This window comes from Bolinopsis microptera, chromosome 7, assembly GCF_026151205.1.
Source record: "Bolinopsis microptera isolate Bmic1 chromosome 7, MBARI_Bmic_1.0, whole genome shotgun sequence".
Taxonomy (NCBI): domain Eukaryota; kingdom Metazoa; phylum Ctenophora; class Tentaculata; order Lobata; family Bolinopsidae; genus Bolinopsis; species Bolinopsis microptera.
In genome coordinates this window covers 9,529,945-9,548,466 of record NC_087078.1, presented here as the reverse complement: position 1 = coordinate 9,548,466, position 18,522 = coordinate 9,529,945, and the positions used below count along the sequence as shown (strand labels likewise).

At 38.0% G+C, this 18,522-nt stretch overlaps 1 protein-coding gene across 1 annotated transcript; it reads left to right on the top strand.

Moving 5' to 3' along the window:
• Window positions 1–2,648: 2,648 nt before the first annotated feature.
• LOC134818560 (uncharacterized) lies at window positions 2,649–16,524 on the top strand. The gene is made up of 9 exons (XM_063828175.1): window positions 2,649–2,784; window positions 3,009–3,061; window positions 4,313–4,400; window positions 4,796–4,901; window positions 5,266–5,326; window positions 5,536–5,663; window positions 15,189–15,223; window positions 15,558–15,705; window positions 15,967–16,524. The coding sequence occupies exons 1-9, from the start codon at window positions 2,660–2,662 to the stop codon at window positions 16,276–16,278; spliced, it is 1,056 nt and encodes a 351-aa protein (XP_063684245.1). The 5' UTR covers window positions 2,649–2,659; the 3' UTR covers window positions 16,279–16,524.
• The last annotated feature ends 1,998 nt before the right edge of the window (window positions 16,525–18,522 follow it).

Here is an 18,522-nt window from a genome sequence, read left to right as displayed (position 1 = left end):
AAATAGATAAGATGATTATAGTTTGCAAATTTTAACATAGTACTTAAATAATCTGGTCCCATACCATTAAGACACTTATAAACAAGGAGTGATAACTTTTACTGAATTATGTTACTGATAGGCATCCAATGAAGGTCTTTCGGAGTATCTCCAGGATGATCATGTTTGTAAAGTCCTACAATAGCTTTAGCAGCAGCATTTTCAACAAGTTGAAGCTGATGGATGAGTCCATGAAGCGGGTTTAATTGAGAAAAATAAAATTTTAAGAAAAACAAAATTTGTATTTACCACAAAACAATCAATACATAATGTTATATTTTTTTTTTTGTAAAACAGAAAATGGGCCTTCGAGCAGTATTACCTGGTTTCGTCAATTACTGGTACAAGGACGGTATCCCCCCAGCAAGTACCAAGTCTGGCTTTTATTCACATAAAATATTGACAGTACACAGTATCATTGTAAAGAACGCACTCATTTTAATGCATAAATTGAAAAACTTTCCTAATCTAGTACCATTGTCTCTCAAGAAAACAATTCCCAAAAGTGCACCATTATTTAATACTAACCTGGATTCTATTCTCACTACACAATGGTCAGAAAAGTATGGTCAACACCCTTACAACAACTCAGTATTTTTTAAAGGTCCATTATTAGCAATAAACCGATATAATGTTGCAGCAACTTCCCCGCCTAGTCTATTTAACCTGAACATTTACAAAACTTGTATAAAAACTATGCTCATCGATCAGCAAAATGAAAACATCGAAGACGATTGGCCTAATTTCATGTTATATTGTATAACAGGACTAAGAAAATCAAAGCGTAACATAAACCAAAATGCCGATAATAACCTTGTCTCTACATCTTAGATTATATGCACACACTTATGCATCACTCAATAAACGTCGCATATCTCATCAATTACACTGCCAACATAGGACATTCTTTTTTATCGCCGCGATTTCAAATCAAGTTACAAATTCTACAAATTTTGAAGTGCTCAGTCTTGTTTTACTTTTCTTATCTTTACCTATTAACCATTGGAAAATAAAACTTTAAATTATAAACCTTCATTGCATACTTTACCGGTAGAATCTAAATTGAATAGTTTGAGATTTCCTTTACATTTTATATTTATGCATGTGCCCCACGGGGATGAATTTCTTATTACCATTGATATTATATATATTTTTTGAGTAAACATTGGCTGGTACCACGGGCCAGTCCCCTGACATAAATAAATTTAAATTTGAATTTCAACCATATATACAGCCCGCCGCGCACACAGCCACACATTGTTGAGAAATCCTTAGGTGTGGCTGTCATTTTTTCCTTCGAGTAGCTGACAAGACTGTTTTGGACAATGAACACTATTCAAAAGGTCTATTTTGATTGCTGTCAAAGTATCTGTCAATATATGGGGAATATGGTGTTGATATCGGTGGGACTTTGCCTCCTCTAGCTGCTAGATGAGCTCTTGCTTAAATGGCATCTTGTAGCATATCTCAAGAAATGGGATCCCTAGCGTGACAGAGGTCAGATCCTGGGAGGATGGTATTTATACTTTTATAAAAGTTTTTGAAAATGTTAAGGTTGTTTTTGAGCGGTATTGGAGCAGCATATAAAATTTTTGTGAGAACTACTCAGGTTCTAAAAACGTAACCTGTATTAAATCACTTTATTGGTCTACTTTTTTTTCGAGAAAGTAGACCAATAAAGTGATTTAATACAGGCATGGAATAATTTCTTGTCATCAGTTGCAAAACATACCTATGTGAGCGACCTCTTACATGAAAATTTACTCAATAAGTCAGGCATTCTGCCAATTTTGTACGATTTTAGTCTCATTGATCTGTGATCATTCTATGCTTAGTAAAATAATGTACCCAAAATGCTTTACAGTATTGTTCATACAAACAGCAGCTTAGTAAAAGTTGTATATTAGTACTGGTCTAGATAAAGCCTGCCTACCTGCCTACCCTGCCTAGGTCGATCCAGATAAAGTCTGGAACGAGTTTCGTGACAGCGCTTCTCTCCATTTATCTCTATCTCACTCATGAGCCATAACTTATCAGGATCCAATCCAGTATCTTCTTGTAGGACGTCCGGAAAGGTCTTATGAGGTCGTCCTCTATACCGATGGCCATATGAAGTCGTCGTGTCTTTATGGTATCTGTCAGCAGTGGAATATTTCCGTAAAGAACAGAGTTAGGTGTGTGAGATTTCCATGAGATACAGGGGAAGGGGGCCCGACTTTTTATACAATATCTTAGTTACATAGTGGCAGGGTAGTAAATACTGTGTTTCTTTTCGTTTCATTTCATTTCGTTTCTTTTCGTTTCGTTTTGTTTCGTTATCTTAAATTAATAGTTTATAAAACTTCAGTATAAAGATATAAATCTACAATCTGTTCACACAATCACACAATGTATGTATAATAAGGGAAGTTACTATTTAAATTGTCTCACAATTGTTATTATCCTAATCGTGGTTATTGGTTTGCTGATAATTGATGCGGTAAAAAAGTATTGAGAAATCAAGTCTCAGTGTTTGTTTATTTTTAAACAAGACATTGTTCATGATTTAGGTACTGAAAGTTAGTATAGAGCTCGATTTCAATACTGTTTATAAACTTAATTTTTTTTATAAGGTATCAAAATGGAGAGAGATCTGAGCGTTCCTCATCATGTCAAAGCACTGGAGAGATTCCTCAACATATCACGTCTGCTCTCTGAAGTGGAAAATGTGATGGTGGATCCCGTACCCACTTTCAAATATTCTTGGTAAATCATGAGGGAATTGAGCTGATTTTGTAATTATCAAAATTATAAATTGAATCTGATAAGATTTCTTGCTCTCATTTCATTCATTTTACTTTCCCGATTTTTTCAAACGACAATTATTCCGTGTATCTTTCACAAATGGTTAGTTTATAAAACTATCAGTCATAAATTTATCTAACCGCTATTTTGTATTTGTAGTTGTGGTTAACAATATGAATTAACAGGAATGTTAACGACGAAAATACCTCGAATCCTGATTCATTGCTTCTTGATAGAGGTAGGGTTAAAGGATGAGGGGACCTTAGAAAAAGTTTTTTTCTCGTGCAAATCATATTATTACATTAATCGTATAAACCACTTTAGTGAAATCCGCAAAGTTGTATTTCATTCGCGCGCCGAGATATCCAGCCAAAACAATTTGAACCTGTGACGTCAATTATGTGAGTTGCTCTGATCCGCGCATATAGAAATACAGGTAAAATGAGCGTGCGGGCTGACTAAATTACTAATTAAGAATACATAAACAATTTACAATACTAACAAGCCTATAACCAATGGAGAGGAGACTTTTTATGACCGGTTGAAAAAAGAATTATCACCCTACGATAACCATGAGCCGAGATACACCTGAAATAAGATTGAAGTCACACAGAAAGGCATGTAAATTATGTATATTTATAGCTCCCAACGTAACACCTAGCAACTCCCTGTATCGTACCACAGTTGATATATCAACATGTCATATCAACACAACACGGTCCTAATAAAAACGGATCGGGTAGGTATGAAATGCATGTCTTCATTCCAGTTGGACAAGCATATGAAAATACATTCCTTTATTCTTGTATAAAGAAATATGCCGATTTTTAATTGTGTCCATATCGGGTTTCAAACAAGTCAAAACAAAATAGCAGTTTGTGGTTTAGTTAGCGGATGCTACTTATCTTAGCTATTTATAAATAGAAATACCTACTACAACTACAAGAAAGCCTTTCTGAGTTACATTTAACTATTAAAGAGAATTATTCGTAACTTAGACTAATTCAGTGCAACCAAAGATACCGCTCTCGCAAACGCCAAAGGTAACACGACGCAAGTAAAACAGGACAGGACAAAATGTTGACACGAGCGAAGGGTGTGCGCGCACGCACGTTGGTCTTACACATAATTGACGTCACAGCCCAAAATTGCTATCAGCCAATAGGAGCGCGGCGTGATATTGCACGAATTATCGATTTCACAGTCCGGCGTATTTTTTGATTCTACACACTTTCACAGGACTTAAACGCGAATATTTGAAAGTAAATTCTAAGGTCCCCTCATCCTTTAAAATATGAAATATTCACTAATAATTAATGATTATTCACAATTTAGGTTTATGCTCAATTCAAAATACGATTAAGAATTGTTAATTTAAATGGAGCTGTTGATTACGTCAGTGTGCATGTTATAGTTACATAATAATTATATCGCAAAACTGCACAGTTTTCCCAGAGTTTTTTGTATATAAAACACATGTTTTCTTCAGATCTGAAGCCTGACGAGAAGTTTATGTACGACACAAGTGAGCTAACTGAAGAGAACATGTGGCTAAAAGACATCCTCCTTTCAGACAGGTGCTGTCAACTTACCAGTTACCATGTGACACGTCATGTGACACGTCATGACGTCATGTGACCAGTGACACATGTCATGACGTCATGTGACATGTCATGTTTAGCGAATAAGCAATAAGTAGAAAGCTAGAGGTATCAGAGCTGCTTACTCCCCTTCCAGTAGGACTAAGTCACAAGACAGTGTCATTGAGAGGATCGTGTGACAATATTCTAACTTACACAGTGTTTATTTCAACTATTTAATTTTCTGTATTTATTAGTCAGATAACTTATAGTTCGCCTTTGCCCTTACAGAAGTAATCTCCTTAAAAAATCAATTTTAGTTTATTTTCATCGGTTTCGGACGTAGAGTGATGGAATTCGGCGAAATATTAAAATAATTCCCGAAATTTCAGTTCAGATAGCAGCGATGAAGAAGAGATGAGCGAGGAAGAAATGAAGCGGATGCTGAAGAAGCACAAGCAGATGAAGAAGATAAGAGAGAAAACACGACAACAATCTGTGAGAACTTTGTAAACATTTCATCTTCATAAGCTTATTATTTCCTACGAAGCCTAGTAATTAATTGCGGTAAAACCAAATTTTACTGCAGATTTTGGGAACAGCCGCGGTAAACCCTAATCAGGGTTCGCGGTAAATCGGGGTATTGTTTGTTTATATTATGGATATTAAGCCCTATTTGGGATAAGGGAATGACTACGCGGTAATGCCCGGTTTTACTGTACTAATTTGAGCTACCATTTTAACCCCTCAAACTGAGCTTGAGCCACTAGAATTTAAAAAGATATCATATTGCATCGGTAACTATTGGTAACTATTGGTAACTAACACTGGTTACCATGGTAACTAACACTCAATTTATCAGGGTACTTACTCCGGCTACAGTACGTCTATCCTTGCCTCGGACAACCCAGCTTTTCATTTCGGTAAATTAACTGTGCGAACCATGCAATTTGTGTAATTTACATTATCATTATAAAGTAAAATGTCATTTTAATGTAAATGTAAAGTTCGCTTTTCTAGTAAAACTATGAACATAAAAATGAACATAATAATGATTATAAATCTTAAATAAGATTATTGGTAAACAAGCTAACTGTTATAAATTTGTTTCTAATTCACCCTAACACTACAGAGTTCCCCTCACTCGACTACTCTAATAAGACGCGGAGAGAAAAGAGACCAGTTTGCAGGAAGAGACCCAGCAAGGAGGGGGAACCTCTCACAATCTCAGACATGATAGACGCGCTACATTCTCACTGTGTCAGTATACTCATTATCTTTTTATATCTAATGCTAATAATAATAGGCATCAACCTCATAAATACCTATTGTTCCCTCCGATTTCAAAATAGGTATAGGACATAGATATTTATGTATGTTTATGGTTATTTAAAAGTTTTGTTGTTTTTCAATTCTATTCATAGTGTTAGCTGTTTTAAAGTGTTTTACAGCCCTTGAATTTTTTCCCTAGAAAACACTTTTCCCTACGTTTCATGCTACCCTCATCATGCTATCATGATGAGCCTAAATCATTGTTATGATATCTAATCCGGCCAAGCACTTTCTAAACTACTTACTATTATAGCCAGATATTCGATCAATTTCTAAATTGTATCACTAACAGAGTGAAATTGAATTTGAATTAAAATTAAAATTGATATTATTCTAGAGGGTAAAAAACCAAACCCCCCGAATCTTTACCCCCGTATGCGATCTATGTTCCCGGATAGGACGGCGAGAGCACGTTTCCTTGATTTTTGTAGTGGATTTGTAGTGCTTTTCACCCCTGTAGTGCTTTTATGTTCCGGGGTAGGTGGGACATGTTTTAGTTTAAAAATGGGTTCTACCTGTCCCAAACCATCATAAAAATCAAGTTTCGACCTCTCAACCCACTCAGGCCACTCCCAGGGGCCACGCCCATCCCAAAATGACCGAAATCCAGCTAAAATCCAGACTTTAAAATCTTTACCCCTGTAGTGCTTTTATGTTCCGGGGTAGGTGGGACATGTTTTGGTTTAAAAATGGGTTCTACCTGTCCCAAACCATCATAAAAATCAAGTTTCGACCTCTCAACCCATTCAGGCCACTCCCAGGGGCCACGCCCATCCCAAAATGACCAAAATCCAGCTAAAATCCAGACTTTAAAATCTTTACCCCTGTAGTGCTTTTATGTTCCGGGGTAGGTGGGACATGTTTTAGTTTAAAAATGGGTTTTACCTGTCCCAAACCATCATAAAAATCAAGTTTCGACCTCTCAACCCACTCAGGCCACTCCCAGGGGCCACGCCCATCCCAAAATGACCGAAATCCAGCTAAAATCCAGACTTTAAAATCTTTACCCCTGTAGTGCTTTTATGTTCCGGGGTAGGTGGGACATGTTTTGGTTTAAAAATGGGTTCTACCTGTCCCAAACCATCATAAAAATCAAGTTTCGACCTCTCAACCCATTCAGGCCACTCCCAGGGGCCACGCCCATCCCAAAATGACCAAAATCCAGCTAAAATCCAGACTTTAAAATCTTTACCCATGTAGTGCTTTTATGTTCCGGGGTAGGTGGGACATGTTTTGGTTTTAAAATGGGTTCTACCTGTCCCTAACCATCATAAAAATCAAGTTTCGACCTCTCAACCCACTCAGGCCACTCTCAGGGGCCACGCCCATCCCAAAATGACCGAAATCCAGCTAAAATCCAGACTTTAAAATCTTTACCCCTGTAGTGCTTTTATGTTCCGGGGTAGGTGGGACATGTTTTGGTTTTAAAATGGGTTCTACCTGTCCCTAACCATCATAAAAATCAAGTTTCGACCTCTCAACCCACTCAGGCCACTCTCAGGGGCCACGCCCATCCCAAAATGACCAAAATCCAGCTAAAATCCAGACTTTAAAATCTTTACCCCTGTAGTGCTTTTATGTTCCGGGGTAGGTGGGACATGTTTTGGTTTTAAAATGGGTTCTACCTGTCCCTAACCATCATAAAAATCAAGTTTCGACCTCTCAACCCATTCAGGCCACTCCCAGGGGCCACGCCCATCTTAAAATGACCAAAATCCAGCTAAAATCCAGACTTTAAAATCTTTACCCCTGTAGTGCTTTTATGTTCCGGGGTAGGTGGGACATGTTTTGGTTTTAAAATGGGTTCTACCTGTCCCAAACCATCATAAAAATCAAGTTTCGACCTCTCAATCCACTCAGGCCACTCCCAGGGGCCACGCCCATCCCAAAATGACCAAAATCCAGCTAAAATCCAGACTTTAAAATCTTTACCCCTGTAGTGCTTTTATGGTCCGGGGTAGGTGGGACATGTTTTAGTTTTAAAATGGGTTCTACCTGTCCCAAACCATCATAAAAATCAAGTTTCGACCTCTCAACCCACTCAGGCCACTCCCAGGGGCCACGCCCATCCCAAAATGACCAAAATCCAGCTAAAATCCAGACTTTAAAATCTTTACCCCTGTAGTGCTTTTATGTTCCGGGGTAGGTGGGACATGTTTTAGTTTTAAAATGGGTTCTACCTGTCCCAAACTATCATAAAAATCAAGTTTTGACCTCTCAGCCCACTCAGGCCACTCCCAGGGGCCACGCCCAACCCAAAATGACCGAAATCCAGCTAAAATCCAGACTGTAAAATCTTTACCCCTGTAGTGCTTTTATGTTCCGGGGTAAAATCAAATCCAGACAGACAGAATGAGAATCTTTACACCTGTATGCTGTAAGGGATTTATGTTCCGGGGTATTCTTTTTGGTATGACTTACTATCACCACTCATTCGAGCAATATATTAAATCAAAGAATATTCATTTTCATTTTTTTTAATGAAGGTTCATGATCGCATTTATTTGATAGTTTTGATAATCAGATCGAGCCAGATTTTATAGGATTGTATTTGGCCATTCAAATTACGTTTGATCTGAAAAAAAATGAGAGTTGTAGCTTCTCAGATGACCGAGATACTCATACGAGGCATGACGAGTTTATCCATTACGTGTGATCAGGTGATTCGATTACCTGTACAGGTGATTAGATGGCCCCGTCAAATTGCAAGGGAACCCAATTAAGGTGACCTATCAGATAATCACCCAATCAATTTTGTTAACGAGATACATTAAATGCTTGATAACTTCGTCATTTCAAATACGTTTGGCCTCAATTTTTCAGATCAGATGCAACAATTAATTATCTGCAGTAATCTGAAATAAATGGGCGTCTAGCATGTCCGGAAAGAACAATATAGGTGATTTAATATTATATGGACGTAGTCTAAATATTCAAATTTTCGAGCATTGGCGACGAAATCCTCGAATGAGTAGTTAGCATGCCATCTGCAAAGTTGCAGGTCCATAATATGAAACACGGTGGTGGTATAAGAGTCTATATATATATATAATTAGTATATGAAACCAATCAGTATCACATCCACAACCTACCGAATGAAAGGTACGGACTTCAAAAAACCGAAAACTATATTTTTGGCTCAGAATGCAAATGATCAGGGTAGCATGAAACATGAACAAAAGTAATTTCTAGAAAAACTTTGAAAAATTTTGACTTAAACAATTTTCGGTCCGAGTTATTCTCGATACGTACCTCTGAAAGCTGAGCTCCTGCTTCCGAGCTAGTATTGCGAAGGGGAGGCCTGCCTTCCGAGATCGCATTACAAAGGGGATCCCTCGAGTCCAAAATCGTATATCGAACTTCGAAAACCGAAAAAAATATTTTTGGCTCCTAATGATCAGGGTAGCATGAAACATTCGGAACAAAATTAGTTTCCAAGAAAACTTTGAAAATCTTTGACTTAGAAAATTTTCGGTCCGAGTTATTCTCGATACGTACCTCTGAAAGCAGAGCTCCCGCTTCCGAGGTCGTATTGCGAAGGGGAGGCCTGCCTTCCGAAATCGCATTACAAAGGGGATCCCTCGATCGTATATCGAACTTCGAAAACCGAAAAAAATATTTTTGGCTCATAATGATCAGGGTAGCATGAAACATGAACAAAACTAGTTTCCAAGAAAACTTTGAAAATTTTGGACTTAGAAAATGTTCGGTCCGAGTCATTCTCGATACGTACCTCTGAAAGCAGAGCTCCCGCTTCCGAGCTCGTATTACGAAGGGGAGGCCTGCCTTCCGAGATCGTATTACAAAGGGGATCGGGGGATCCCTCGAGTCCAAAATCGTGTATCGAACTTCGAAAACCGAAAAAAAATATGTTTGGCTCAAAATGATCAGGGTAGCATAAAACATGAACAAAAGTAGTTTCCAAGAAAACTTTGAAAATCTTTGACTTAGAAAATTTTCGGTCCGAGTCATTCTCGATATCTTATCTTATCTTATCTTATGAGGATTCGTTGCGACGCAACAAGGCCATCGAATGAGTCGACCACCTTTGTTATTTTACTTCGGCATTACCTGCATTACAATGTAAACCAGCACTTTCAAGGAAGAGCTTTACAAGAAGCCGAAGGATCGTTCCTAAGGCCAGCAACGGTTAAGGCACTATGCCACACTTTCTTCGCCCGAGGCTTCGCTGTGTTGATCAAGCACAGCTCCTCATTTAACCCTCACACCCGATTTCTCGAGCATTCGGCTGAGTGAACCGTGGGGCTACATAGACCACTCGGGATCCTTAGCAGAGCGTCAACGACGCTCACCCCACGACTAGGCAGGCAGTGGGATTCGAACTCGCAATCTTACGATTACAAATCCGATGATCAACCAACTACGCTACCTGGCCGATACGTACCTCTGAAAGCAGAGCTCCCGCTTCCGAGGTCGTATTGCGAAGGGGAGGCCTGCCTTACGAGATCGCATTACAAAGGGGATCCCTCGATCGTATATCGAACTTCGAAAACCGAAAAAAATATTTTTGGCTCATAATGATCAGGGTAGCATGAAACATGAACAAAACTAGTTTCCAAGAAAACTTTGAAAATTTTTGACTGAAAAGATTTTTGACTTAAAAATGTTCGGAAAAAAATTGTTTTTCCCAAAAATTTTTAGAAACCTATATTAAAAAGTTGGCCCTTTTTGGCCACTTCCCCAGATTTCATGGGGGGCGATGGCACCCCCTGCCCCCCGCTTCCTACACCCCTGTATAAGACTCAACGTATGTAACGTTAGTTTTGCCCCACCCCACTTCCTGTAGCTTTTCTGGGTTAGGCGTGGCCCCTGAGAGTGGCCTGAGTGGGTTGAGAGGTCGAAACTTGATTTTTATGATGGTTTGGGACAGGTAAAACCCATTTTTAAACTGAAACATGTCCCACCTACCCCGGAACATAAAAGCACTACAGGGGCCGGGTAAAGATTTTAAAGTCTGGATTTTAGCTGGATTTCGGTCATTTTGGGATGGGCGTGGCCCCTGGGAGTGGCCTGAGTGGGTTGTGAGGTCAAAACTTGATTTTTATGATGGTTTGGGACAGGTAAAACCCATTTTTAAACTGAAACATGTCCCACCTACCCCGGAACATAAAAGCACTACAGGGGTAAAGATTTTAAAGTCTGGATTTTAGCTGGATTTCGGTCATTTTGGGATGGGCGTGGCCCCTGGGAGTGGCCTGAGTGGGTTGAGAGATCGAAACTTGATTTTTATGATGGTTTGGGACAGGTAGAACCCATTTTTAAACTAAAACATGTCCCACCTACCCCGGAACATAAAAGCACTACAGGGGTAAAGATTTTAAAGTCTGGATTTTAGCTGGATTTCGGTCATTTTGGGATGGGCGTGGCCCCTGGGAGTGGCCTGAGTGGGTTGAGAGGTCGAAACTTGATTTTTATGATGGTTTGGGACAGGTAGAACCCATTTTTAAACTAAAACATGTTTCACCTACCCCGGAACATAAAAGCACTACAGGGGTAAAGATTCTCGATCTGGATTTTACGAGGATTTCAGTCATTTTGGGATTGGCATGGCTTCTAAGAATGGCTTGAGTGGTTCAAGAGCTTAAAACTTGGTCTTTGTAATGGTTAGGGATATGTACTCTCTATTTAACCACCAATCATGTTTCAAATATACAGCAACACAAATCCCCTTCAGGGCCCAGGGGTAAAGATTCTCATTCTGGATTTTTAGGGATTTGTCACAGATTTCAAGCTATTTGGGATGGGCGGCCTGAGTGGGGTTGATGTGTTACTTAGATTTTCATATCTTATAAGTGTATATAAAAGTATAAGTACGAGCAGTTTATTGAGACTTCTGACTTCTACCGTCGCGTCGTAGATTCTGCAATGATAAATATTGTAACGTACGTGAGGCGCGCAAAATCCACTACAAAATCCACTACAAAATTCAGGAGGCGATGTTTTCGCTGAATTTGTATCGTATTTGTATCATGCCCCCATTTCTTGCCCCCACGTTGTATCGTCTGCCCCCATCATGATCTGACCGTGCCAATCTAATTAAGTTTCCTTGGTGATACGATTTCTTGCTCGGTCGGATATACGTAATCGAATTATGCATACCAGTGACTGTAGTCCATAGGTCCACAGGTTAGTGCAAACAACAATACAAACCGTGAAATAAACCATCTTGAAACCATTTATTCTGTTATACTGTAATACTGTTAGTGGAATAGTAGAAAGGACGATAAGAACCGCAAGACAAACCATCAAGAAACCATAAACTAAGATGTAATGCAATGTAAGGTGGTTTTCAGTAGTTTTATCAGTGCAAGTATTCTGTAATACTGTTAGTAGTTACTGGAGTAGTGTGAACAACAATATAAACTATCAAATAAACCATTTGGAAACCATTTTAGGGTTTTTTTGATCGAATGTATCGTAATTAAAATTTCTGCCCCCATTTACTAAGATGTAATGTAAGGTGGTTTTCAGTAGTTTTATCAGTGCAAGTATTCTGTAATACTGTTAGTAGTTACTGGAGTAGTGTGAACAACAATATAAACTATCAAATAAACCATTTGGAAACCATTTTAGGGTTTTTTTGATCGAATGTATCGTAATTAATATTTCTGCCCCCATTTACTAAGATGTAATGTAAGGTGGTTTTCAGTAGTTTTATCAGTGCAAGTATTCTGTAATACTGTTAGTAGTTACTGGAGTAGTGTGAACAACAGTATAAACTATCAAATAAACCATTTGGAAACCATTTTAGGGTTTTTTTGATCGAATGTATCGTAATTAAAATTTCTGCCCCCATTTACTAAGATGTAATGTAAGGTGGTTTTCAGTAGTTTTATCAGTGCAAGTATTCTGTAATACTGTTAGTAGTTACTGGAGTAGTGTGAACAACAATATAAACTATCAAATAAACCATTTGGAAACCATTGTAGGGTTTTTTTGATCGAATGTATCGTAATTAAAATTTCTGCCCCCATTTACTAAGATGTAATATAAGGTGGTTTTCAGTAGTTTTATCAGTGCAACTATTCTGTAATACTGTTAGTAGTTACTGGACTAGTGTGGACAACAATATAAAGTATCAAATAAACCATTTGGTTTATATTAGTATTAATAAACAGAATACTTGCACTGATTACGATACATTCGATCAAAAAAACCCTAAAATGTTTTCCAAATGGTTTATTTGATAGTTTACCTTGTTGTTCACACTACTCCAGTAATATCTAACAGTGTTACAGAATACTTGCACTGATAAAACCACTGAAAACCACCTTACATTACATCTTAGTAAATGGGGGCAGAAATTTTAATTACGATACATTCGATCAAAAAAACTCTAAAATGGTTTCCAAATGGTTTATTTGATAGTTTATATTGTTGTTCACACTACTCCAGTAACTACTAACAGTATTACAGAATAGTTGCACTGATAGAAATACTGAAAACCACCTTACATTACATCTTAGTAAATGGGGGCAGAAATTTTAATTACGATACATTCGATCAAAAAAACCCTAAAATGGTTTCCAAATGGTTTATTTGATAGTTTATACTGTTGTTCACACTACTCCAGTAACTACTAACAGTATTACAGAATACTTGCACTGATAAAACTACTGAAAACCACCTTACATTACATCTTAGCAAATGGGGGCAACAAAATTAATTACGATACATTCGATCAAAAAAACTCTAAAATGGTTTCCAAATGGTTTATTCGATAGTTTATATTGTTGTTCACACTACTCCAGTAACTACTAACAGTATTACAGAATACTTGCACTGATAAAAATACTGAAAATCACCTTACATTACATCTTAGTAAATGGGGGCAGAAATTTTAATTACGATACATTCGATCAAAAAAACCCTAAAATGGTTTCCAAATGGTTTATTTGATAGTTTATATTGTTGTTCACACTACTCCAGTAACTACTAACAGTATTACAGAATACTTGCACTGATAAAAATACTGAAAATCACCTTACATTACATCTTACTAAATGGGGGCAGAAATTTTAATTACGTTATGGTGAAATAAACCATAAAATAATCTTTACAACTACTCCATTAACAACTAAAAGTATTTCAAAACAAATGCACTAACTTAACCACCTCAAACCACCTTATATTGAATTATGTACATTATATTAAAGTATTAAGGCGATTTCCTTTGTCAAAATTTGGAGAATTTGATGGCGGATACAGGCCCGACTATACTTCAATACCCCGAACACATTCAGGTATCATCTAATCATCTGTGAATTAATTAAATTAGGGTGTGAAGCTGTGGTGAGATATTGAACTAGTATAGGGCGTGAACTATCCTAAAATATAATATAAACCAAATGTTGTAGGGAACGCGCATGCGCAACCTATATATGAAGGCAGATTCAGGATGGGGGCAACGATACAACTCAGTGAAAACATCCTCTGAAATTCAGGGAAACGTCTTCTGGAGACGGCAAACGCGACGACGATTCAAAACATTGTAGATGCAATAGCGCGCTTACATCAATTAGGGCGCGCGCGCCAACATTTACTCAACTTGATTAATCGATCGGCCGAACTATTACTGTATTACGTCCAGTATCTCCCCACTTCTGGGACATTAGTCTTAATCACTAATCAGTAGTCAATAACTACACCGAGTTTATGCAATGAAAATGAAATGATGGCGTCTGGACCTCTCAGACAACCTTAAAAGCCTCATAATTCCCAAAGAATATGGGGCCATCATGAACTCATTCCATGCAAAAGAATTTGGAAATTACCTCACAGACTCCTCACACCTTTGAAATCCTCCAAAGAAGAAGTCCTAGTCATCACTTCACGTCCCCTACTTATCTTCATGAACGTCGCATCAATGATCAACCTATCATGGTCTCTAACTCATCTCCATGGACTTGCTTTTATGCACATCTCCAGAATTTCAGTTCTGATCGTCTTTATGAATTGATGTAAGACGAGCTCGTTAGTCTTCTCCTTGGTCATTTCATGTTAAATTCTGTTTAATAGTTTAATTCCTGTTTAATTCATGTTATGCTAAAACACATGGTGTATAAATTATCTAAATTAACTATAAGTATACATTTTCCCCAAATATTGAAATACTTGTCAACAAATATTTCTAAACGTTAGCGCAAGGCAGCAATATCGAAACTTTGTATTTTAAGCTTACGAACGAAACTTTTACGCTTTACAGTCTGATACAAAACCATTAAAAGCTAGCTATTAATACGAGCTAAACGAACTAACTGACTTCAATAAGTAACTTTAAGATTAAACTATTAAATCGGGGAGTGAAAATAAATGACAATTGAGATTCAAGATTGGTGCACTGTTTTGATCAACCACTTAATCACTACAAATTTGTGGTTTTTAAGTGTTTTTAAACATCCAAAATAAAGTATATTCACGTAAAACTTTCAGGTATCAGAAGAAACGGGAATTACACCCCCGCAACTGTGAGTAGTTAAAAACTTTAAACAAATAACATAAACTAGTCTATGTAATAACTTAAATTAGTCTATGTAATATAATATAATAAGCGCCATGAGTTGGCATAGATTTTTTCCCCTGCTATTGCCGAAATACTGAAATTTCCCGTAAAGTTTATTTGTTAAGCTGGGAATAATGGGAAAGATATTTGTTTTTATTTACTTTCTCCGCTGAATATTAGTTCTTCGTGCTTAAATCCATTAACTGTTAACGAATGAGTATTATAATACCTATTTTATAGAAAAACTCTGTGGTAAATGTATCATTGAAAATCTCCTGAACAATAACAAACCATGACAGGTTGATTGAGTGTGATGGACCGTGTCTGAAGAAACCCAGGTACTCCCGCACCACCTCACAAATATGGAGAGAAGCTATCGGTCAGGTGGTCAAAAAAGCTGAGGAGCGACTCTCGAGACTCGACCAGCAGCAATCCTCCACATCCATGGTTCTTATTTCATGTAACATTGGCTAAGTGCAGTAATACCCCGATTTTCCTCAAACCCCGATTTACCGCGGCTTTTCCTTTCTCCCTATAAAAAAACTCCGCTTATAGTCATAACTCCGCTATATATCGGGGTTTACTGTACATCATTGTCATGATATCTTGTTGTGTTTTATTTTTGGTTCAAATGCAAATTTTCAGTAGATCCCCAGACTTGATATACTTCCCAATTTGATCATTAACTGGAAATTAATTATCTTTCAGTTGTGTGACGAGATAAAGCTGAAGTCTGAAGATCTCCTCCAAAATCTGAAACACACAAACACATTGAATCAAGCAGATCGAGTTTCGTCAAACTCTGAGAAGCAGTTTGAAGAAGCCAAAGTCCCCACACCCGATGCAGATGGCGACTTAAACCTGGAGAAGAAATCGCAAGAACTGCAAGCATCTGTCAAAATCGAATCCGATTTAAATGCGCTTGATAATATTAATTCATCGAGTAAAGTTGTCGAAATAGAAAATGTTGAACAAGTTAATGATAATGCTATTGAATCTAATGGAAAAAGTTCAAGATGATCAAATTTGACAATTCTGACAAATTTTGTCGATGTCTGACAGTTTTTGTCGATTCACAACACATTCCTATCCCATATATTTTTTGGAATTTCCTGCCCCAATGGCCAATTGCAATAGATCATTGATCTAAGATTAAGAACACATACAGGAATTTAAATGTTCTCTTCGATATTCCTGCCAAATAAACAACATACGGGATATTAAAAGCAGTAAAATTGGGCCGAGTTTATAAATTATTAACTTCGGCGGCGTTTATTGCATGAGCTTAGGGGCCATCTACTTAGGACGTCCGGTAAATAAGGAGGGGGTGGTTTTGGAATTTCGGACAGGGGGACTGGGGAGGGGGTGGTTTCTGAAAATCTGGACGTCCGGAAATTTTGGCAGAATTAACGAAGAAGTCTCATTTATTTCAACTCTTTGACACTAATTATTCTGTAAGTTTAGATCCCCCCGACAATTGACCCCCCGACAATTGACCCTAACCCAAACCCTAACCCTAGCCCAAACCCTAAATCTAACCCTAACCTTGTCGGGGGGTCAATTGTCGTATTAAGGCCTAGATTTCGCGACAATTGACCCCAGTGTAATTACATAGGGGGTCAATTGTCGCGGTACGGTGTGGTAAAGGCGTTGTGGCTCCATTATTACGTAAATAAGCATGCTTTTTCAACAGTCTCAATAGACACTTAGCTTTTACGCTGCTTCACTGTCACACGTTCATAGTCTTTACCGCATGCCGCCACACTTTGCTACCATTCACCGTGCAGCATAATATCCCCTAGAGTTCTAGAGAAAGGGTATAACTATAATTCTGTAAGTGGATAGCTCTTACGTTTCTCAATCTTTGTATTTCTTACTGGTTCTGCTAGTAATATAACTGGTAGGGTGCATGGAGTAAGTTTAATACCCCTTATAAAACCCTTTACCGAGACATAAACGTGCTATTTACTAAAATCTACATTAGCTTGATTGGATCCCTTAAAGTTAAACAGCAATATTTATTTGTACTATTTCTTAGTACTTCCACAGAATAAAATAGAAATTCTGGATGTCCAATAAAATAACTCTGTCGCGGGAGCCGTTAAAGAGAGCTAATCTGTTTTCAATTGTATGCCTCCTCGACGTAGACCCGTCTTGTATCACGTTGCGACCCCCACGGTCGTTTCACTATGGTGACGATACAGGGAGAGCCGCGCACTTCGTGCGCGGCGGGTCTTACAACGTATGACAAGACCCGTCCGTTGTGTTCGAATATTGTTATTTTTCTTGCCGTTATCCGTGCTAGTTTCGCCTGAACCAGCGGCATCCTTAGGGCTTAGTATAATAAGAAGTGTCCGCTGTACAGCTCACATTCCATGTATGAAATAGGTTTATAATTTCATGCTTGATTTTGCAATTCACACTTGATTGTTATTTCTCGATCAAAATTGAACGGGAAATCGTTTAAAATCACTTTTATTTTTAATGCACTTGGACAAAAGCTTAAGCTACTTACGCTAATGTGCATTTCATGGAGGAATTAAAGACAGAAAAGTTTTTAAGTTTTTTAAACAATTATTTGATACATGTTTCGGCGGCGCGCGCGAAAAGTGGCATGCAACGTATGTCAAACAATTATCAATTATGAAGCTAAACAAGACCGATCGTCTGCTATTATCTGAATAATATGCACACAGTATTTGACAGATGTAACTCGTCTAAATTTTTACTGGGCGGCGCTCAGCCTGTCATTCCGCCGAATCTCTATTCGTTTGTTTATGAATATAATAGACGCTACAGGGGGAGCCGCGCACTTCGTGCGCGGCGGGTCATACAACGTATGACAAGAGGTCCCCAGGTAACTAAATTTCTTCGAAGTAACGCGCGTCGCTTTCTTCTCGAAATGATAGATGCAATTGCATTGACCATTGTTAATGGTCTGGCCCGACGCGCGCTACTTCGTAGCACTGGCCATCGGGCCATTTCGAGAAGAAAGCGGCGCGCGCTACTTCAAAAAAATTTAGACGAGTAACATCCGTCAAGTCAAATAAAACACAGTATATCTATCATGGCGCAGTTTATATCGCCGCCAAAAGCACACTCCCCAAATTGCGCGCATTGCTGTAACTTCTTTCAAACTTCATGAATCGAGATAAATTATTTTGGAATGTATTCAGATTTAACATATGCACTAATACAAATCACTTGGAATACTTTTGAAAGAAAATAACATGCTCAAAAACGCTACTGACGTATTTGTCCATA

Excerpts from the sequence above, each read along its gene's own strand:
- LOC134818560 (XM_063828175.1), top strand. The coding sequence starts at position 2,660 with ATGGAGAGAGATCTGAGCGTTCCTCATCATGTCAAAGCACTGGAGAGA. Across the intron at positions 2,785-3,008 it reads CCCACTTTCAAATATTCTTG|GAATGTTAACGACGAAAATA; the intron begins GTAAATCATGAG and ends ATGAATTAACAG. Across the intron at positions 5,327-5,535 it reads CAACCCAGCTTTTCATTTCG|AGTTCCCCTCACTCGACTAC; the intron begins GTAAATTAACTG and ends CTAACACTACAG.